At 34.1% G+C, this 24,612-nt stretch overlaps 1 protein-coding gene across 5 annotated transcripts in view; it reads right to left on the bottom strand.

The window, feature by feature from the left end:
• Positions 1-660: 660 nt before the first annotated feature.
• aspg (asparaginase homolog (S. cerevisiae)) overlaps positions 661-24,612 on the bottom strand; it is a 43,970-nt gene continuing 20,018 nt past the window's right edge. The window contains exons 9-19 of one of the 5 annotated variants that reach the window (XM_056476825.1): positions 21,533-21,718; positions 21,333-21,446; positions 19,441-19,560; positions 18,782-18,877; positions 14,633-14,796; positions 12,348-12,434; positions 11,566-11,665; positions 10,561-10,626; positions 8,574-8,597; positions 5,309-5,335; positions 661-1,417 (exon numbers count right to left, since the gene is read on the bottom strand). In XM_056476825.1, the coding sequence (XP_056332800.1) occupies positions 1,376-1,417; positions 5,309-5,335; positions 8,574-8,597; positions 10,561-10,626; positions 11,566-11,665; positions 12,348-12,434; positions 14,633-14,796; positions 18,782-18,877; positions 19,441-19,560; positions 21,333-21,446; positions 21,533-21,718 (1,026 nt within the window). In that variant the 3' untranslated portion in view covers positions 661-1,375. The remainder of the gene's footprint in view (positions 1,418-5,308; positions 5,336-8,573; positions 8,598-10,560; positions 10,627-11,565; positions 11,666-12,347; positions 12,435-14,632; positions 14,797-18,781; positions 18,878-19,440; positions 19,561-21,332; positions 21,447-21,532; positions 21,719-24,612) is intronic. The other 4 variants (XM_056476827.1, XM_056476826.1, XM_056476828.1 and 1 more) reach the window with 4 other exon arrangements.

Below are 24,612 nucleotides of genomic sequence, written 5' to 3'. Positions count from 1 at the left end.
CTAATGTGGCCCATGAGGAAAATAGTAAATTTGGCTCAAATGATGGAGGACAAATGTGGGCCACAGTTAGCAAAAACGTGGCATAGTCATTTAAGGGTAATCTGGGTTTAAACCTAAAGTGGCTCACATGTGTAGGTGCAAATGTGGCCCAGTTATCTTAAGACATATGTGGGCCACTTTTGGCAAATATTAAGCAGAGCAAGCTCTGGCTAATCTGGATTTGAGCCTAAAGTGACCCAGAGAAGATATGGCAAATGTGGCCCAGTTATGCTGAAACAAATGAGGGCCACTTTTGGCAAATATTCGGCACAGTAAACTCTGGCTAATGTGGCTTTAAGCCTAAAGTGACCCAGAGAAGACATGACAAATGTGGCCCAGTAATCTTAAAACATATGTGCACCACTTTTGCCGAATATTCGGCACATTAAGCTTTGACTAACGCGGCTGTGAGCCTAAAGTGGCCCAGAGAAAATATGGCAAATGTGATCCTTTTATTTTAAAACATATGTGGACCACTTTTGGCAAATATTCAGATCCGAATTTACAGTAAGTGTTTGGTGTGGGCGGGATTTGAGCCACATGAATTTTGCAAGCTGGGATTGATTCAAGCATTTTAGCAAAATATTTATCATCTTTTCCTGTCACCCTGATAGTACAAAATAAACAAAACATAAGTTCATTTGATGGTTTCAATAGCATAAAAATATGCTTTTGTCTTTTTATTGCCACAACCATTTAAAATGGATCAATAAAACAATTTGATTGAAACTTACATTTAGCCATGATTACAATCACAAAAAACAGACGAGCAACTAAAGACCATTAAAATCCACTTCACAGTTTTGATAGTCAGCGAACAATTAAACACAAAACATAACTAAAACACTTATCGTTGTTCAAACATCAAACGTTTTTGGTGTGCTTCAGTCTTTACAGTATGTAAAACCATTGTTATCTTCACTGTGATTACAGCTGTTATGAAAAATACATTCACATAAAGGTGACTGCACTGAGGTGATAATATGTGAACACATGAAGGTGTGACATCCATTAATCCTGACAGCATCAAATACCTCATTCTATTTTCTAAAATATAAATATCACATTCAAGTCATGGCATACTGCTTGACAGCACCCCAGTACTGTAATCTTCGAATTAGTTGTGCTTGTGCATAAATACTATGATTGCATTACTAACATTACGAATACATATTTACCTGATTGCTTACTGTTGTAGAGGGAATAACTTAAAATCAAGTATTGCTTGTGCTCTTTATGAATTAAGAGGACATTTGTCCAGATCTATAGTAGAAGCGTGTCTTTGAAACTGGACAGATGATCAGGGCAGGAGGTGACATTGAGCAGGACGGTCTCTTCAAGATCTTGGAGCGGCAGTAAATTCGATATACTCACCATTCTAGAAAACAGAAGTGAAAGAATTTAAGCATACTTCAAACACAATTTCTGATATTCAGTATGAACTTTTGTTACTATAATTGAAATAAACACACACACTTATATGTACTGCAGATATGCAAAATAATCATACTTAAGCTGTAAATTTTTTTTAACTAAGTAGATTACTTGTAAAAAAAAAATCATTAAATTATTTTAGCTAGAAGGAGTGAGTAAATAAATTAAAGTTTGCTCTAGAGTTAGGTGTTGTGAATAAAATATAGGCTAAATTAGAATTATGCTAATTTTATATTATTATAATTTATATCATTAATTTTATAATAAAACGCATTGGCAGATATTTAGAGTTGTATTTAAAGCTTACATATATGAAAACAGGCAGGATTTAATATCAATCTCTACTTAAAGAGATGAGTAATTAAAGTAGTTTAAAGTATGAGCTAAGAGATATGACACAATGCATAAACGTGCAGTAAACACTTATATTCAGCAGTTTGTTGCCTCATAACAAACATGTGCTGCACATTTCACAATATACACGTTAAACTAACAAAATATACTGTTAAAAAGACATTTGCCTTATATCTTTTTTTAAGTAACACATTAAAGTAATGCAGTAAAGTAATGCATCACTTTTTCATCTATAAGAAAACATCTGAGTTACTTTTTAAAAAAGTAATGCCAGTTAATTTATTTTCCTATTTTTTCACTGACAGCCTTTTCGGTCCCTATGTTGAGAGAAATCAGGAGAAAGAGATGTGTATGATGTGTAAACTATATCATAAACTACTGTATTATGATACTGTATTTTTAGGTTAAAAGCGAACATGTTCTTACTCGTGTCACTTTTACAAAAACAGGTTCAGTATTCCTTATATTGAATAAAAACATTACTCGGGATATTAATTGTGGGATATTCATCCTATTCTCCATGCAATTCAGAAAGGTTTTTGAGTTGTGCCTAGGGATGCACCGATACCATTTTTTGGAACCGATCTGATCCTGATCCTGATCCAATCCAAATTGACCAATACATATTCAATCCCGATACTGTGCCATTTTATTTATTTATTTATTTATTTATTTATTTATTTATTTATTTATTTATTTATTTATTTATGCATGCATGCATACATGCATAATACAGTTTCTATAGTCCTGGTGATAAAATCAAGTAATATATCTTCTTTAGTAAAAATAACAAACCTATAGGCCTACTGTATATGACAGACGACACTGTATATGACATGATGCTTGCTGTAAACTAGGCTACATTATTTAAGCATTCGTTATGGCATTGATCTGTTGTGGTTCAGCTAATGTTTCCTTTTTTAATATTAAGGTTTTCCTTTGAACTCTGTAACAGGCTACTATTAACCCTAATCAAAAAACAAACTGGTCTGTTAAATAAAATATTAATATAAATAAAATTAGAGTGAAATATTCCGTTTCAGAGTAGCCTTTATTAGGCTAAATAATTTTCTGTTAATGACAATCCATATTGCGTCCGTCAGTTTCACTTTTATTAATTTAATCAACTTTGATCACAATGAGCCAGGCTTTATAAACTATTCGCAGCATTGAAAGTATTCCCCTTGGAAGAATAAACTCAGTCAGAAGGATGTGAGAACAGAAATATTTAATATTACAGAATAATTTTACGGAGCGGTGGACATCGCGTCTGCGCAGCTGGATGCATGAATGAAGAGCTTGATGCATCACTGAGACTTCCAATTCAAAACAGTAGCAAAAAGGGAAGCAATCAGTGCGTTGAGGATCTGTCCAATGTATTATTAAGACTTTTCTCATTTAAAATTTCAGGTAGGCCTACTTTGTGTGTGAAGGGTAGGTAATAACCCTCTCTACTCCAGTGTTGTGAATGTGATCTGCTGGTCTAACAAACACAGCGCAACATGATTTAGAAACAGCAATGAACTCCTTGTTTCAGGTCAAAATGAACCCATTTAATGCAAAACTAAATGCATTTCTCCACTAATTACATATATTAATAGGAACAAATAGTCTTAGGGAAAGTTTTTCAAGTTGTCATGAACGCGACACGCAGTTTGAGTAGTGAATTAATGGAGAATGATTGACAGGCGCGGCAGCAGGAAGCGCTGAATTGAACTTGAATTTAAGCACTTGAATATTTGTCTGTGCTTCATTTTAAACTATAGAATAGCTTCAGAGCATTTGAGTTATAGTAGGCCTACATGACAACTTTCTAGGCACTTAATAGGCTATCTTCATGGCTTTTGTTGATTTATAAATTACACAGAATATAGCACACTCGCAAGATCGAATTTGGATCGATACCAACTGGCTGATACGCGATCCAGCAAAAATATGCGGTATCAAACCAATATCTGATCCAAGTATCGGGATCTGTGCATCCCTAGTTGCGCCATCAACTGTAGACTATATATGATATATTTCAATATTACTTCTCTATTATTTATACAACAGTTCTGTCTGGTTCTTGAATCTGTTTGGCTGATAGCCGTGTGATATTCTGCAATAACAGCATTTGTACAGCCTCCTCACTTTTCTGTATTACTCTTATTACTCCAAGAGGACACTTTACAATTGGACAAATATTGCAGCTGTTGGACAACATAATGTACGTTTGGGGCTTTTTTTCATTTGAGAATGTCGTTGTTTAGATTGCATCTATGCAGTTTATTTATAAGGATAGCGCCTATTTCAAAATATTTATAATTTCTGAGAGATGTCAGCGTCCATTAGCCAATAACGGTTGATGTTGTCTATCCACAAGATGGCACCAGGACCTCATAATAAGCCCTTACTTGAAAGATTAAACCAGTGTGATTTCTAATTACAGCTGATCAAATCATTATTAAACTGGTAAGTGATATAAGTCGATCTCTCTCTCTTGTATAGATTGCAACTATGCAGTTTATTTATAAGGACAGTGCCTATTATAAAACAGCTACTTTCCTATCTTGGTTCTCAACAGTGTTATTCAGAGACCTCACCTCAAACACCCCCTCCTTATCGCAAACAAAGTCTGGAGTCTGGTAGTGATTGTGCTGCTTTTTTCAGGGTAAATTATTGTGATATCCCGATTGCAACAGAAAAATACTGTAGATTGTAACACTGTAAGAAGATATCTCTGTAGACAGAGGGCATTTCATGTCAAGTTCAGCCTGAAAATCTTAAAATGTTAGCAAAATGTTTTGTCATCACTTTATACATTACACTTGTAAATCATTCAAATACTAGCTCTAAGGTGACTTTGGTGATTAAGTATCGGCTTCTGCTGTTTTGACATCAGCTGCAGATGTGAATGAATGGCGGAAGAAAGTAGTTCCTAATACAAAAGGGTTTATAGACTCTCCGTGTTTGATTTTCTTTTTTATATACACAATTATGCCGTCGCACTGTTGTATAAACGCAATATTACACTCATAACAGTGCTATATGGCTGTATATCAGCACTAGTTGGACGCACTGGTTGGACGCAAAGCACGCCTCCCACCAATGCTGATATACAGCCATATTGCACTGCTACGAGTGTGATATTGCTCATATATATATATATATATATATATATATATATATTATATATATATATATATATATATATATATATATATATATATATATATATATATATATATATATATATATACACACATTTCTACTCAAAGTATATACATATATATATATATATATATATATATATATATATATATATATATATATATATATATATATATATATATATATATATAATACTAAAAGTAACTTTCTGTCACATATTACGAAAGTAACACTGTCATTCACAGCACAGCTCAGTGTAAACTACAACAGCACCTGAACAGATCAATGTCAAGTGTGCTGAACAATAGACAGCTCAACACACATTTACCTCATCCTCATCCTCCTCAAAAACTGGCTGCAAGAAAAAGACGAGGGATTGTTAACTTTAAATGTTGATTTCTGCTTACTTCACTGACACATCAATCATTCCACAAGACTGAACATTTCATGAGCACATTTTCACACTGGTGGATGTTTCACTTATACGACAACAGACCATTTACTCATTATGAATCTCAGGAGATGTTTACATGACAAGATTTTCAACTAAATACAGAAAATTCATATGTATTTTGACTTTTAGTTTAGAAATCTACAGCATTTTGGGATCTTGAAAACAAGTTTCAAACTCTGCCGCCCATGATCTCATTCTCATAATACTCATCTCATACCTTTACAACTCATACTCAACCAGATCGCTGTACTATTTAATATTTGCGCAATTAAAATTGTACATATTCGTTGCATTAATTCATTTTGAATTGTACATACCCACTGCACATATACATTTGTAATTATGTTCATATCTATCTGCATACTGCTGATTACTAATAGAAACCTGTACATATATTCATCTATTGTAAATCTCTGTTCATAGCTATTACAACCTGTATATAATGTTCATAATACGTCCATCTGTAAATATTACTCATAGTTGTTCTATAATTGCACTTTAGAACTTATACCTACATCCTGCACTTGCTGCTATTGCACTCCTGGTTAGACCTAAACTGCATTTTGATGCCTTGTACTTATACATGTGTAATGACAATAAAGTTGAATCTAATCTAATCTAATCTAATCTAAAAGTTTCAAAGTGCAGTTTTTTGAAAACAAAACACTTATTGTCTATACGTAAAGTACAACTTCACAACCAAACCCTGCAAGTACTTGACAACCAAAACACAATGGTGGACTAAATTAGTTGGATTTGATTTTTGACATAATCCAGGATAGTTTTGTTTTTCAAAACTCATCCAAGAGTTGTTGTCATAGCAACAGGTCTGTAAACTCAAACATGTTTGAAAGCAGGATTATTTAATATAAACTGATACTGAAAGTATGTACCAATTGCTGGTAATATCTTACAAAAATACTAAATTGTTGAAAATAACAATATTTATTTTTTTACAAAGTAACATCGCCATCTACTGGCCTAGCATACAATGTCCAGCATGTTTATTTATATTTAAAGGCTCTATTTTAACGATCAAGGTGCAAAGTCTAAAATGCATGGTGCAAAACAGGGGCGTCGCTAGACCCAATTTTCTGGGGCACGTGCCCCAGTAAAAATCGCCAGTTCCCCAGTAAATGCTATGAGATATGATTGACTTCATATGAAAGTGTATTTATTAAGAGTGGTAATTCTGAAACGTTATTCTCTATGTGCAATCGAACCAACGCTGGCGAAAGCAATGTGTTTAATCAAAAAGCAAACTGACGCATCTCCTCTCGCACGCACTGCTCTTCTCCTGGTGCGAGTCCCGGTAGTTCACATGCACGCCAATAAAGTTGGCTACTTGTTGCTCACACACAATTCATTCATTGTAAAACCAATTTTGCAAGTTGACAAAACTAAAGTTTAAATAATATGATGTTGATCCTGGCAGATTTTTTGTATGAAGCAAAAAGGAGGGATGACGAGTCAGGGAGGTAACACTTAATAAGCCCAATTCTCTGCCATGTGTCAACAGATAATTCTATAAAACATATTTTTTGTATTCTATTGAATTGTCTATAGAATTTCTTTCAAATTAAATTAATATTCATGCAAAAGATTTCTTAAATGATCTTAGCATATCACTCCAGTTGTGTCTTAACATTGTTTTCCAGTTACAATAACGCTAATACTTTTTTATAATAAATATTTGTTTTGTATTTATAAATATATATATATATATTATTAGCTTTATTTCTAGCAACGCCCCTAGTGCAAAAGCATTAAGGGCGTATCTGAATCCACTTTTACTATTTTATAGACAGAAAAATATGCTCTGCGCAGCGGCACATGGTCTAACAGGGTTGTGCTTATTCTTTTAATGATTTATTGGTGTGTTGAGCTTAACGTGCATTAAACCAATCAAGAGTCTCATCTCCCATTACCTTTAAGAGTCAGCTGCGTCACGCCATGGCATATTTGCTATGGCGGACTTTGTAGAAAAGCTGAATGCTTCACTACCGATAAAACAGTAAACCGACAATCTGCAGCAAGGATAAAGAATGAGCCTCCTCCCCTTGGTCTATTTACCTTCTCTTTACTTTTACTCTTTACTTTACTCCTTTACTTTCATGGGTAAGGAAACAGTGTTGTACACACTCCACTGAAGACATCCATTAGTCTACATATTTAATTTCGTTTGTTAAGCGGAAACATTTGTTTCAAAACTATTTCTATATTCTAAAAGTTACAAGTATATCCAAATACACGTGCTATTCTTATGACCCGTGTGGTGATACATACGTCTCTAAAAACCAACAGATGGACAAATCTGAACTTATTTTTATTAAAACAAATATAAATATGCATATAATAAATAATACTGCAAATAATAATAACATTATACAAATGCAAATTGTCATGAATTATATAGATTATAATATATTTGATATGATAATTTATGTAAAAAAATTATGACATTTTAATCTTTTTATTTTTTTTCATATGTAAAGGTATTTCTGTACATCTTGGGTGTATTAAGCAATGTGTATGTATTTTAGACCTGCATAGTCACATAATTAACTTGCTCTGCACTGGACTTTAGATGAGCTTTTAGTTGGTAAAAATAGCAGATAACAATGCACCTTTAAAACACCTCCTTTCTACACCGGAACACCCCTGAGTCCCCAAAATAGATTTGCCATTTAAACAACGTGGAGCAAAATGTGAAAATTACTGTTGCACTGGTCTGAAAATAACAAATCACGCCAAATACGTCTTGTGCCTTATTGCGCCAGGCATATGATAGGGCCCTGAATGTCAACAGGGATCATTTAGACAATGGTGTCTTCTGAACATAATTTTTTAAAGACTTTTACATCTGTTGTTAGCATCACTGTCATGTAAACATAACCTAAAAGAAACATCAAGATGCCTTTCCAAGATACTGATGACTATATGGATGAATTATTATTTTTCCATGGGAGATCAACTCACTATCCACACACTGAGACATGCGCTTTCATATCACTCTCAAACATGCACTTTTTTAAAATGAAGATTCTGTGTGATCCTATACAGATTATATTTAAAACGAAATAATGACAGACATGTTTCAATTTTACTCTAAAGAGTAAAATAGCTTAAACAGTTTTACCTCATTACCCTCATCTGCCTGATGCTGAAAAGTGAAGAGTTCAGTGAATATATGCTTAATTATCCTCAAATACACATTTGTATTGTTTTATGTTCAGAATATCTATAACTTTATCATCTCTTTATCAAATCTGTGGAAAGTGTGATATATGTTGATCTATTTCTTTTGGGGAACTAACACGCATACTACTACATCACTGAGTAACGCATATGCTGTGTAAATAAATGCATACTGTATATTTCAAACATCATATTCATTATACATGCATCTTTAATAGAAGACATGCACTTCTAAAAGTCTACCATGCCACAGAAACATTTCAACTAAATCACTCAGTGCAAAAGCTTGAATAAACATGGTTCAAAAATATATACAAATATTTAAAAAACATCAAATACAGATCCCAAATGTCTAAAAAGTTAACTTTTCTAAATGACTCAAAAATGCTGTGTGTGTGACCAAGTACTACATTACTGTGAGTGTATGCTTATGTACAGTTTTATTTTTTCCTAATTTTTAATGTAAAAGAGGTTACATACAGTTAGTTTATACAGTTAATAAATATTTGGACATCGACACAATTGTAACATTTTTGGCTCTATACACCAAAACAATGATTTGAAATGAAACTAACAAGATGTGCTTTAACTGCTGACTGCTGAGGGTATTTCCATCCAAATCAGGTGAATGGTGCAGGAATTACAACAGTTTGCATATGTGCCTCCCACTTGTTAAGGGTCCAAAAGTAATTGGACAATTGGTTTCTAATACCTAGTTCACACTACAGGATTTTAAACATCAGCAGATCGCTGTGCTGTTCACACTACATGACTTGATTTTGTGTCTTTTAATCTCTGTGGTGTTCACACTATGTGACACTACGTAAATGATCCACCAGAGGGGGGTCACACACTACAAGATCTGACAACAACTAGTTCCCCAAAGCTACCAAACCACAGTCAATGAAATGTTGAGGGAGGAGTCGTCAGAAAAATCTGAACACTGCTTGTGTGCTGATGACATCACTGACAGTGTTTCAAGCTTTCAAGGAAGCATTTAAAAACATCGTCAATCAGCTGATGCATCAGCGGATCAATCGCTCATCTGTAAGGTTCGAGTGGATTGATACACAGAGAGTTTTTATTTTTTGTAATTAGTAACACTTTGAAATAGAACTAACATATTTATAACACCCTGACGTTTTCTGAATATCTGTGTATTTCTTTCTAACATTGTTATTTTTAAATAAGAGTCTGCAGTTAAAGCACATCTTGTTTGTTTCATTTCAAATCCATTGTGTTGGTGTATAGAGCCAAAAATGTTACAATTGTGTCGATGTCCAAATATTTATGGAACTAACTGTATTTATTTGTAACACTAAGGGGTATTGTTTACATACTTTTAAAAATGTATTCTTACATTTGATAATAGTATCATTAAAGCGTTCTCCCCAAAATGAGAACCCATTCTCCACTTGTTCCAATCCGGACTTTTCAGAGAAAACATTTGTCATACCAAAGAAGCTAATGGTTACCATCAACAGTTGGGTTCACAACAATATTTCAATATTTCTTCTTTTGTGTTCAGTTGAAGAAACTCATACACTATTGGAAAAAGCGTTCAATTAAATGATAGCATTTTCATATTTGAGTGAAATACACCAGATCGGAAGTCAAACAGCGACAACACAAACACTGCTGTAACCTCAACAAAAACTCTGCCTCTTCTTTCATTTGGTTGGAGAATAAAAAGGACGCAACTGATGTTTTTTTCCACTGCAGGCGCAAGAGCGCATTGGCAAAAACGTGAGGAACAGCAGACAGTTAAAACGGAAGGTGCGCAGGGCCAAAATCATTAAAAAAAGGCAAAAAAAATCACAAAAAGTACACTCTGTGTGAGTAAGGTCTTATGCAGCTTCATGCAACTTACTATTTTTTAATAAATTAATACATAGAAATGAGTGATATGTCAATAATATGTTCCATACCTGAGTTTGGTACAGAGCTGCCTGTTTTAAGAACTCAACAGACTCCACACATCCAGTGGCTCTTGCCTAAAGGTGAGAGAAGCCCATTCATTAAACATTACAGGACTGCTTCAATATATATATATATATTTATACAACAGTTCTGTCTGGTTCTTGAATCTGACTGGCTGATAGCCGTGCAATATTCTGCAAATAACAGCGCTCGTACAGCCTCTTCACCCTTGTGTATAACTCCACCCACATACAGCGACAAGCAGAGGACACGCTACAGTTTGACAAATATTGCAGCTGTTGGACAACATAATGTACTTTTTAGGCTTTTTGGCGAGAATGTAGCTCTTAGATTGCAAATATGCAGTTTATTTAAAGGATAGTGCCTATTTTAAATATTTAAAATTTTGGAGTATCGAATTAAGTGCATTTACCGCCCTCAGCCTGTCTGAGCAGAACAAAGAAAGTGACGGTTGACATTCTGCCACAAAATGGCAGAAGTCCTTAGAGGAGAAAACAGCATTTTCTCAGCCTATGTTTCAAATTACAGATGAACAAATCATTATAAATCAGGTTAGTGACATTCTGAGTCGATCTCCCTCTTTTTTGTATTTTGTAGTGCTTTATTTATACCTTAGAAACTGGAAGTGTTTGCTTTGCTCTGGCTTTTTCTGGCAATGGTTTCGGCTGTTCTGATGGTCAGCTGCAGATGTGAATGAGCGGCGGAAGAAAGTAGTTTCTCGTACAAAAGGGTTTTTGAGACTCTCCGTGTTAAGATTTTTTCTTTTACACATGATTATGCTGTCAAACTGTTGTAGAGATGCAATATCACACTTGTAGCAGTGCAATGTGGCTACGTACACCTCCCACCAGCATCAATATATTGCACTACTACTAATGTAATATTGCTCATACATAAATATATATATTTGTGATTGACTGCAAAAAAAAAATTGGGTTTGATTAAATTTTTTTGCCAAATCTAATATCACAAAAAATGTCTTGTTAACTCACCACTTCAATGGGTGTTTGTCCATCATAACTGGTCATGGTCAAATCAACCCCAGCTAACTGCCAAATCTCCAATCCTTCCAAGTCACCAGCGGCCGCAAGACTGTAAAACACACATTAGATCCTTTAAATGGATAATCAACAAGCGTCACAGCAGGTTCACAATGCGAAGACGACCAGCTCTGATATGAGATTACCAGTTCTGGCAATGTGTTCATTAAACTGTTGTGACCACACTTCCATTGAACTTTATATCAACGTGGCATTTGCAAACCCAGTTTACACAATTAAGTGTTCTATTTAACAATTAAGTGTTCTATTAATTTCTATAACTATTTAGATATATTTTTGGATGGATGGATGGATGGATGGATGGATGGATGGATGGATGGATGGATGGATGGATGGATGGATGGATGGATGGATGGATGGATGGATGGATGGATGGATGGATGGATGGATGGATGGATGGATGGTTAGATAGATAGATAGATAGATATTTTTAATCACGTTGCTTGCATTATTAAGATTGTGGTTAGCATGTTAACATAGCTATCATTTTGGTAAAATGTTTATACCATGTTAAGGCAAATTGTTTTTAACATCACTAGTAAGTTAGGACAAGTCGCTAGTGTGTTTTAACAAGTTGTTAACATGTTGTAACTAGCTGACATTTTGTTAACATGTTTTAGCACACTGTTAGCATTATTTGCTAAATTACTGAAAAATAAATAAAAGCAATAAGAGGAAAAGGGATTGAAAAGAATTTGTGTATGAAAACTAACCTGCACAGCTCTGTTCCAGCATCCGCCATTTCCTCCCTGGCAAAATGAGCTCCAGTCTTCCTCAGCAACTTCACGACATCTTTATGCCTACAGATATCATGTGCAAACATATACTGTCACTTCCTACAGTATGTTTTATTGACTTTACCTCATAATTAACCTAAAAAATTTTTTGAAAGGTATAAAAAAGGAAAGTAATTTTGTTTTAAAATGAAGGTGAGTAAATACTATCCAAACTATCAATGTAGATCTGCAAAGCTATTTTTATATCTATTTTAGATCTCTAAAACCAGCACATTCTTAAGAAATTACAGGGCTTGTGCTGTTGAAAATTTGAAAAGTTGAAAATTTAAAAGCCTGAAAATGACAATTTAAAAAGATTAAAATAAGCACTTTATATTTCTGTTTCAAACTGTAATTTATTATTTAAATACTAGAAGAGTTTGGTTCCAAAATGCTATTAATCCATTTGGACTCATTTAAAAAAAAAAGTGATTTCTTTATCAAGAAAGAGTCAAGGTGAAAACAAGACAGCATCTTTAGGTTATACTACATGTACCTAGTGGTACATTATACTACATTGAAAAGTCAAATGCAGATTTTGATCTTGAAAAATCTATAATAATACCAATTTATTTTCCCAAAATGCAAATCCATGACACTTTTTTTCCAAAATATAATAAATTAATCAATATAAAATTACTTTGTCATACTGAAACTGATGAAAACACACAACATGACAGTATAACTGAAATGGCATATCGAAAATTGCATTTTGTGTGAAATTAAAGGCTGTTCAATACTGACCAGGTACAATGCTGATTTTGCAGAAACTGATTTTTATATATTTGCTTTGAAACCAAACTCTGGGCTAATTATTGTGCTAAAAACTATGATAATTTATATGCTTTATTGTGGCTTGTTGCTTGTTCAAAGAGTTGAAAGAGATTAAATCCTCACAATTACAACCACCTACAACATATTATAATACCAAGGTATATAAAGGAATCAGAGAGTAAAATTCAATACCTTTTCAGACCTTTTTTAACACTCCTTTCATACATTTTAAGACCTCATCACCACTTTGTCTGAACCGCTAACATTGGCGACATTTTAAATATATTCACTAAATATGGATTGTAAGAAACTAATCCTAAACTAAAACATTATTCATATACTTTATAGAAATGTTAATCCAGAAGGTGTCACCTACAGAACAGCAAAAATAATGCTGCTGCCTTCGATACTGCCGTAAACAAAGCAGTGTGACATCAAGTACAGCAGGATTTTATCAATTTCATAAACTACATAGCATCCCAAAATATCAAACTTTAGCAAACAACTATAATTAACGTTATACAACTGTATAATCAAAAATGATGCTAAATTTTATAAACTGTAACCCCATTCAAGACTTTTTAAGAGCTTTAAATTGATTTATCAACTTTTAATACTCTTTAAGACCCCACGGACACCCTGAATACAAACATCATTAATTCATAATTCATAGCAGTAAACCATAAGCAATCATTTGGCCCAAATGCCGGTTCATTGACAGCGAACTCTTTTGAAACTTTTTAAACTGTCTTGTTGGATGCGCATTGTTTGAACATTGAAACATTTAGTGCTCACATTATTTAATTGTAATCATAGCTTTTGAAGGTCAACAATCACAAATATCCCTCCCTTAATTTAAGAACTCCTAAAATTATAATTCAAGGAATAGTTCACCCTAAAATTAAAAATGCACTCACTATTCACTCAGTTTCAAGGTTCCAAACCTTTATGAGTTTCTTTCATCTGATAATATTTCAAGATGATATTCTGAAGAAAACTGGTAACCACTGACATGCATATTAAGAGATACAAATAAAATAAAAGTCAATGGTTACCGTTTTTAACCTTTTTCAAAATAAAAAGTTTGTTTGTTTGTTTGACAGAAGAAGGAAACTCAAAATGGGTTTAAACAGGAAAAGTATGAATGAATTATCATTTTTGGGTGAACTATCACTTTTAGCTGTGCACTTATATGGTCAAATACATGCAAAAATGTGACCCTTGACCACAAAGCCAGTCTTATGTTTTCAAAACATAATCTTCTGTGTTCAAAAGAAGAAAGCAACTCAAACTGGTTTGTGATGGGTGAGTTAATGATAACAGAATGTTCAGTTCTGGGTGAACTATGCCTTTAAGACATAAAAAACATAATTCATAGCTCTCACTCATCAACGTTTTGGGGAATATCTGGCCCCGAATAGTATTGAAATGACTTCAATTAGTCTTGCCTGAAGCGAACAGCATTGCACAGAGGTGTATGGCCAAAGCGATCCTTAGCATAGACAGTGGCTCCTTTACCCAGCAGATATTCCACCACCTTCAGATGGCCTTCACATGCGGCAATGTGGAGAGGAGTGCGGCCGTCGTAATCTGCCATGCTCAAGTCAGTGCCCTGCAGAGAAAGAGGGCAATCAGAATGTCTTGCTAAACTGCATTTAGCACTTGTATTGTTGTCTTCATGTTCCTGGATCATTTTAATATAATAAATAAGCTGCTGCAGTAGAAGTTGAAGTGCAACTTTCATTGAGAACACTGATAATATGTTTAAAGGATGGCACGGTGGCTCACTGGTTAGCACTTTCGTTTCAATATGAGAAGGTCACTGGTTTGAGTCCCAGCTGGGCCAGTGTGGAGTTTGCATGTTCTCCCCGTGTTGAAGTGGGATTTCTCTGGGTGCTCCGGTTTCTCCCACAGTCCAAAGACATGTGGTGTAGGTGAATTGGATTAACTAAATTGGCTGTAGTGTACATGCATATGCTGGAATAGTTGGTGGTCCATTCCTCTGATGAATCAGAGACTAAACCGAAGTAAAATGAACGAATTAATAAATGAATGAATTTGTTTAAAAATTTATAGCTGTTTTTTTTGGTAAAACTTTTTAAATAAGGTTGTATTAGTTACTGTATTTACTAACATGAACAAATAATAAACAAAACATTTATTACAGTATTTATTCATGTCTGTTAATGTTAGTTCATGAGAATAAAGTTGTTCCTAGTTAATTCATGTTAACTCACGTTGCATAAACTAATGTTAACTAGCATGAATTTGTATTTTAACAATGCATTAGTAACTGTTGAACTATGATTAATAAATGCTTTATATGTATTGTTAATTATTAGTTCATGTTAGTACATATACTAACTAACGTTATCTAACAAAACCTTATTGTTCAGTGCAACCAGTTTATATATATATATATATATATATATATATATATATATATATATATATATATATATATATATATATATATAATTATATATATATATATATATTATTAATGAAGTGCTATATAAATAAACATCACTTTGATAGGATTTGGAATTATAAGATGCTTATAGCTACAGAAACCATCATCCAAACATCCATGTGACTTCAGTGGTTCACCTGTAATCGTATGAAGCTGAAAGAACACTTTTGTGCACCTAAAAAAACACTGTAAAAATGACTTATCTCTTCTGGGTCAGATTAAGATGCACATTTGAACCTTTTTGGACTTTGAACCAGGACAGGTAACTTTAATTCTCCTTTTAATCCCCTTTTAAATGGCATCTCCAAAACTCAAATTGCTTGTGTTCAATTTGCAGCTAGATTTCTTTTAAAAAAGAAAAAGAGGTATTGCATTACTCTGTACCTAAAGGCACATCACTGGCTGCCAGTTCAGTTCAGTATGCATTTTAAAATCCTATTATTTGTTTTTTTTATTGTTTTAAACACACTGTTTTAAACTACTGCATCACTGTATCCCTTCAATAAGTCTCAAATCTTCAGAACCTTCTGCAGTCAGAACATTGTGCCCTCCAGACACAAGCATGGAGGTGACTGTCTTTTCTCTGTGACTAGCTTTGGAATGGTCTTCCAGTGAGGATCAAACCTGACTCTTTTTAAGTCACTTTTAAAACCCAGTTGTTTTCATTGGCCTATTAGGAATTTTATTATTTGTGTTTCTATTCTTATATTTTATTCTATCTCCATTTTTTCATCTCCATTTATCTCTAGTCTTTGCCATGTTGTAAACCCCTTTGGTCAGTCTTGTGGCTGTTTTAAACTATGTGTGCTATATAAATCAACTTGAAAAACGTTTTGGGACCGCTGCTGTCTGTGAAGGATGAGAGAGCTCACAATTTAATCTAAAATATCTTAATTTGTGTTCCAAAGATGAACAAAAGTCTCGGAGGTATGGAATGACATGAGGATGAGTAATTATAAACAGAATTTTCATTTTGGAGTGAGCTAAGCCTTTAAATTATGCTAACCTGGGTTTCTGCAGGTTTCACCAGTCAAATGTAAGACTATTTAAAACCATTAGGAATGGTTTATGAAATTTCAGATGTTTACAGTGCTAGAGCTAAGGGTTTTTTTCTAAAAATGGGAAAAGATTTTTACTTGTCTCATCAAAAAAAATCTAATTTATTTTTTCAACCTAATGTGTTTCTGTTATAAAAAGTAAAGTTTCACATCTATTTATAAATATTATGTGCACTCCCCCTTTCTTCTGTAAATACTTTTTGTGTGTAAAGGCATATATTGCTCTGTTATTATCATGAGGATTTGTGTAATTGCTAGTTTTCTTTCCCTAATTAGGAATTTAATTTGGGGAATTTGCTGTAAAAACGTCTAACAGACGATGTGAACTGTACCTCTTTGCAATAATAACTTACAAAGACTTGTTTAGAATGATTTAAGAGCTACAACACAATATTTCAGTGAATGGAAGCCTTTTTTTAGGCTTAAAATGTTTTAGTTTTTTTTAAAGACTTTTTAAGAGCCTGCGGACACCTCAAGAAAGCAGGTTAAGTTAACTCTGAGTATGTTAAGCCTGAAATGAGGGAAACTCTGGGTATTCCGTTTCAAAAAGGAAGATATGTCAAACCTGGGAAAGCAGAGTAAGCCAAGCCCGTTTTTTTTTAAAAAAGAGAGGTATATCTCATACTCTGAGTCAGTTATTGTGGTAACTTTCTCTATGAACCCAACCTGGGGTGCATTTCCATTAGCCAACTATGGTCGCAAGTTTTGTCGTTACAAACATAGTTCGTTAATTTAGTGTTTCCAAATCATTCGTTCCAACGAACATTTGCAAACTGCGTCGCAAACTTGTATGCTTGTAAATACACCTCTAGAGCTGTAGTTAAGCACAGTTCCTGGCTTTGTTCTATTCCCAGTCATCCCCCATGCCCTAGTCTATGCTCATTTAGAACGTTCAAACATTTAAACTCGGAACATTAAGGTCATCTCTCTTAGGTGCAATTTGCTTTCAAAGTATTTTTACAGTTAATTTTTTTTCTCCCTTTGTAGTGCACTTTAAAAACATTTGTCATTTTGAACACAGCCATGGCTCATGACGAAAGCTATAGGTGACCTATTATTCAAAAGCAGAATCTACGTTACGCCTCCAAAGCTCATGAAAACAAAATATATAGCATAGGTTAATGGTTTTAATTTACAGTAGGTTAATTAAGAAAGGTGTCTGTAGCCTACTGTATATGACATGGGCCTAGTGGTTAGAACATTTCTGCAGTGGTTTGAAATGATTCACAGTTGTAAAAGTAGACTTTTCAAAAAAAAAATAAAAAGTAAATAAAATAAAAAGATAAATAAACAATATCCTACTTAATAATATAATAATAATAATCATAGTCATAATAAATAGCCTACTATAAATTACAACCATTAACGATTTATATGATTTATATATGAGATTATAATACGTGTTGTTAAGCGGTCTTTTACGTTTTAGCATGAAATATGGAATTTTCTCAATACTATTTGTAAAGGAGACATTGGCCTTATTTGTGCCATTTACATATATTCCAGTTAATATGGAAAACGAGTGCATGCTTTTACAAAAATTAATATTGGATTTTTTTTTATGTGTGTGCTTGTAAAACAATATAATCTTATACAAAAAAAATGATAAGCATTTCCTCTAAAGAAGTTGTTATTCCGCCCCGTTAAGACTGTCATTATGGAGGTTTTAACTAACGTGGTTCAAATGATGGATCTGTGGCAGAGAAACTATAGTTATGGGGAAACACTCGTCACTACATCATTCATTTCCCAAACGATGCATAGTACTATGATAGTTCAACCACGAGTTATGTTGTTGTTTTGGAAACGCACCCCTGGTGAGGAGCAGGTTTTCCTCAGCAAACCCAGTGTTTCTTTCACTTCTCTCCTTTTTTAAAGTGCAAGCTATGTTTAAATCTTCTTATTCAGTATTTTATTATATTTCAAGTACAAATATTAAAACAATTCTTAAATCAAGATGTAATTTAATATATCAGAAAATAATATAAGACATTGAAGACACTGAAAAGTTTCACATACTCATGTGTCCTTCATATTGTGTGTACAGAAAGTTAATAATATCTTACCATTTCCCTGATGGCCTCTAAGGCATCAACGTCTCCGATCTTGGCCGCAACGCAGACTAGAGTAGGTGTTAGTGCATCTCGAATGGCTTCAAGCTCCTGTGGACATCCATAATGATATAGTTCATCACGACGGCTCATCACAACCTCTTCTGCTTCTTAATGTGGTGATATTATATAGAGCTATGAAAAGGTTTTTAGGAACTCTCAGAATAGCTTATGCATGTTAATGGGTATGACAATCTTAGTGGATATGTTATGGTGGACTTTATCTGTACACTGAATAAGCATAGACGTCCTCCTGAAAACATGTATGATATTCATTCAATAACAATCATAAATGCCATAGCAGAATTAGACAAGTGGTGCTGGGGAGGTAGAGGGCCTCATTGGACACATATATATATATACATATACATACATACATACATACATACATACATACATACACACACATATACACACACATATATATATATATATATATATATATATATATATATATATATATATATATATATATATATATATATATATATATATATATATATATATATATATATAAAGATAAATCAGGATTTTATCAACATCCAACCCTCCTATAGTGTTTTATGTGCACAACAATGTTAGAAACAGAGAAACTGCAGGTCATATTACTGTACCTCTTTACAGCTGATGCTGAGGGACTTGGCGATGACCTGAATAAAGCGACTGTCACTGAGAGAAAGCTTTGCTCCACCTACGTCAGCAATCATTTCACCACGCAGGTTTCGACTCAGCATCTTATGAACAAACAACAACTTTAATTAACTTTTTTTTATGTGGTTTTTTATGTGTTTTTTTTTTTATAAAAACTTACTAAGAAGTACAAAAAATATTGCCTGGAAAATCAAATTCATGTGCTATAACTAATGTGGTACAACTAATGTACAGACAGACAGATAGATTTGAAGTGGATCAAAAAAGTTTTAATCTTAATGAGTGTTGTTCATTAGTTTCATGACAACTGATGTTTTATTGTGTTTATGATATCTACAGAAGACCCTGTGTGTCAAGGTCAGGGAGTCAAATAGACGTTGAAATGTAAATGGTTCACTTATTCTGTCATCTAAAATAAAAGCACAAAAACTACACATTTAGTCAAAATTCGGTTAAGGTCTAAAATAGGCTTTTGTAACATCTATTTTGTCTTGTGACAGAAACTGCTTTTCAACTTTTCCAAACAGTTTTTCAAACGGTTCTCTTTGATTAACCATTCCATTCTGAATACGGTTTAATTTTCCACAGTGTTGCTGATAATAGAGCTTGGAAATGTGTCAATCTTTGTTTTGGTAATGCAAGTAATGTATGTAATGATATTTTTGTTTAAGAACTAGTTTTTTTATGATAATTATTACGTTGAATAACAAAAAAATAATAAACACAGAAACACACACACACACTCTACCAGTTCAGCATGGCTTAACAGGGTTATCTAACCATCTAGAATTCCCTGCTAAGAACAGTTTCATGTGGAAATAAAACTGGAACCATAATCAACTGTTCTTAGAACAATTTTTTACAACAAAGAATAAGTGGTTCAACCGTGTCCCATTACAGAGAAAATAAAGCACTATCACCAACATGTTTGACTGGTTGGTATAAAAACTTTAAAGACACCATTCTCAGTTTTAAAGTGCGACGCAGTGACGCAGTAGGTAGTTATTAACATAATTTATCTCTTACACTACCAATTAAAAGACATTTTTAAAAGTCTCTTCTGCTCACTAAAGCTATAACTGAATACAATCGAAGCAGTGATGTTACAAAACATGACTACAATTCAAAGAAACTTTTCTATTTATGTTGTTTACAAGAAAGTAGTGTCACGATGCTGAATTTCGATACCAATTAGTAGTGAAATTTAAAAAACGTCCATTTCCTGCTAATATTTGAGCACTGTTTGCATTCTTAAACATTGTAAAAACGTTGTATAGCTGCGAAGATCAACTGGTCTGTCTATGAGCCTACATACGAGCGATCCGCTGATGAACTGACTGATCTTCGTGTTTAAGAACACACTCAACAGCGCTTAAATGTTAGCAGGAAATGGAGTTTTAAAAATACCGAAATTCCAGTATTGTGACAACACTACAAGAAAGTTGAACGTTTCAGCTCAAAAAAGCTCACAAATAATGTTTTATAACTCTCTGAAACTGCCCCTTTTAGGCTTTGATCCTAATTGTGCCATTTTGGAGACTCGCTATAAATTCTAATGAGGTTTTCAAACGAGGGCGGAGCTAAAATGCTTATGTGTCAGCATAGTGGCAGATTCAAAAACAAGACTAAGGTCTTTTGCTAATGAGGGGAAGATCATCACTAATGGGTGGGGCTTTCCCCCTCTGATGACTCTGCAGACAATTTTAATGAAGTATAAATGATTATCAATATATTTTTACAATTAGAAGCTGGTTATATTCATTGACTATTGCCACACAACTTTGTTTAAACCCCCTTATAAAAGTGATTTTTGCATAATAAGGTCCCTTTTAATACATGTGGAAACCATACCCACCTTCTTCTTCTCTTCTATACTGAGATTCTGTTTTGCCAGCACGTAGGACAGTTTTGAAAGAGCAGCTTCTGGGGTCATATCACACCCAGCGACCAAACCGGCGTCACTCAGAGCCTAAAAGGGAACATTAAAGGATTACACCATACTGTTGTGCACCAACATGTAGCTTTACAAAAGAAAACAACCATGCTGTACTGTACCTGTCCCGTGGCGTACGACGTCGTGACCGAACCCCTGAGACACTGGGTGCAGTTGATCATGATGAGTCCTCTCTGAGTGGCCTTACGGATCTCATCCAGCAGGTCCGCCCGGTTATCAGGAGCGTTACCACTGCCATACGTCTCCAATACTATCCCATCCATAGGAGGCTGCAAAAAGGCCCTGACCTGATGACAGAACAGATCTAATTTAAACATTTGACACTTCTTGAAGAAAATGTTTACTAGGGCTGCAACTAAAAATTATTTTCATAATGCATAAATTGGTTGATTATTTTTCAGATCAATTTATTTAGTAAATAAATTAAAGGGCACAATTTTGTTTGTTTGTTTGTTTGGTTTATTCTGAATTAAATTCACACACTGGATGGGTGTTAATAATATAAACCAGGGGTGTCCAAACTCGGTCCTGGAGGGCCGATGTCCTGCTGAGTTCAGCTCCAACTTGCTTCAACACACCTGCACATATTTTTCTAGTATATCTAGTTTGATTAGAGTTTGATTAGCTGGTTCAGGTGTGTTTGATTAGGGTTGGAGCTAAACTCTCCAGGACACTGGTCCTCCAGGACCAAGTTTGGACATCCCTGATATAAACAGTAGATATATTTCAGTGACCAGTATTTTGAGAATGGCATCAGTTACAGCAGCAGCTTCTTGCGGAGCGCACGTTTCTTTCTGAAATTAAATAAGATCAAATAAAGTAAAATTTGGTACACAAACACTTTATTAAACCAATGAAATAAAAACAAATATACAATATCTATGAATTTTCATGGATATTTGTGGTAGGGATGCAATTATATGGAATTTTTTATAACCGATATACCGATAACTAGAAATTTGGAGGCCGATATATTAGCCGATAATTATACATTTGATTGCATGATTTCAAAAACATAAGGCAAATAAATATAGTGAACAACTAATTTTATTTAAAAACTTTAACTTTAGAAAAGTTTGAGCTGAACTATTCTCAGAACTTTCTTAAGCCCCGGTCAGATCACATGATTTTTATTGTCTGTTACGAAAGTCACTATGTCCAATTATGCGATTTTGTCTCGATAAAATCCTGAGTTGTCGTTGGTAACAAATGTGCCAGACTAAGACCTAATCCCAATTCTATTTTTGTACCCCTACCCATTTCCCCTTGGCCCTTAAAACTGAGTGTGAAGGGGATAGGCTTCAAAATTTACCAATAAGAAATGGGACAGTGCTACAGCACCTGCACACGTCATCATATGTCATTGCGATCTCTTGCTTCATATGAGATTAGACAATCGTGACGGCTGTAGTTATTCCAGTTGAGATATTTTTTGGTATTTATCTTCAAGAAATCACTGAAGGCAACAATATCATGTTATCATAACGATATAATGTGGCAATAAGAGCGTAACTATACTGTGCATTTACAACGTGGCCATATTCATCTATGTAAACACACCAAAAACAACATTAACATTATAGCAGACACTGTAAAAACTCCTTCACAGCCACTTTTCTGACAGGTGTCAGAATGTTGTGGGACTGCTATACGTTTTTATTTTAGCGTTTTTTTTTTTAAGCATAATGGTAAAACACAAACGCGGTTATGAATATATTAAAGCATGTGCTTGTTTGTTGTAAAAATTTGTAATAATGGCAAAAAATAGTACTTTGTGGATCTCCTTACTTCAGGGTGCAGCTATCCTGCTGTTGTGGCTGGTGTATACAGGGAAATCTTCTAGCCCCTTGGTTTTAAGTGTGGTCCTTAAAAAATCTCAGTTTGAAGGGGTATCCCCTTAGCCCTACACCTTCAAACTAAACAGAATTGGGACACCCCTACCCCTTCACGGGAACGTGCAAAATGAGGGGTAAGGGGAAGGGCTAAGGGGTAAAATTGGGATTGGGCCTAAACGTTGAGTAGTTGACGGGTACGGGTACGTTAGCTATAACTTGTATGTTAATTCTAATGTATTTTTATTGATTAGTACTAGATAAAAAAAGAATAATGAATAACATCTGAGGTGACGTGCTTCAAAACCAGTCCGCTATATGATTCAGCACCAAAACATGAGTTGCCGTGAGATTGTGTTGGTTTGTTAAATAAAATAATAATCTAGCCTAAATGAAATTAAAGTGAAATATCCACAGTGTCAAAGAAGCCTATATTAAACAGTTTTCACTGTTAAATAAGTGAGACAGACTTTTACAATGTATTAGCAGCACTAAACGTTCCCAGATTACCCCGGAAGAACAAACTCTGTTGGAAGGATGAGAGAACTCAGTTGTGAGAATGAAGATGTCTGCATATTTGTGCCAGGCTGTCAAATAAAATTGCTTAAAACACCTTAATATTATAGAAAAAAAGTTTAAATTTTGCATAACCAATGATTGATCATATCCACCCATGACCCACCCATAAGTAAATTTGTAGCTAATTTTTTTAAACCTGACCGGCGCTTTAACAGTCAAGATAACAGAGTAATGATGTGCTTCTATTGCACAGTGACGGAACTCGTCGCGAAGAATGAGAAAAAAATTAAACATGCTAGACTTTCTGGTATGAATTGTTGTGAACTATTCCACATTACACGAGAAGAAACGATTGAATCTTGTATGCATCTGACATTTACGAATCCACATGACACCTTACGTCAAGGAAATTGTACCAAAATCATGCCAAAATCATGTGATCTGACCATGGCTTTAATCAATTATTGTTTTCTATTGCCAACTTTCTTTTATACAGATAAAATCTGCTCCCCGACAAAACAAATCCACTTTAAAAAGTTTACAGCTTACTTACTTTTTTGTCAATGAATTTATTATAAAGCTCCCTTGGCTTAGAGGGTCACACATCTTTCCACCACTCTTACTGTGCCTGTACTCTCAGCCATTCTGATTAATTTCGTCATGTTCCCATGCCAGCTAACCAATGATTTCATTAATTGACGATAATTTTCATAAACAGTAATTATTGATTTTATAGATTAGTTGTTTCAGCCCTAAAATTAATCCATTTATCTAGACAGCTGGTGCTGGAGGAGGTGGAGGGTCACCAAGAAACATACAATTGTTTGCTT

This window comes from Danio aesculapii, chromosome 17, assembly GCF_903798145.1.
Source record: "Danio aesculapii chromosome 17, fDanAes4.1, whole genome shotgun sequence".
Taxonomy (NCBI): Eukaryota; Metazoa; Chordata; class Actinopteri; order Cypriniformes; family Danionidae; genus Danio; species Danio aesculapii.
The sequence above is the reverse complement of the archived record's forward strand: the minus strand, read 5'-3'. Positions and strand labels throughout refer to the sequence as shown.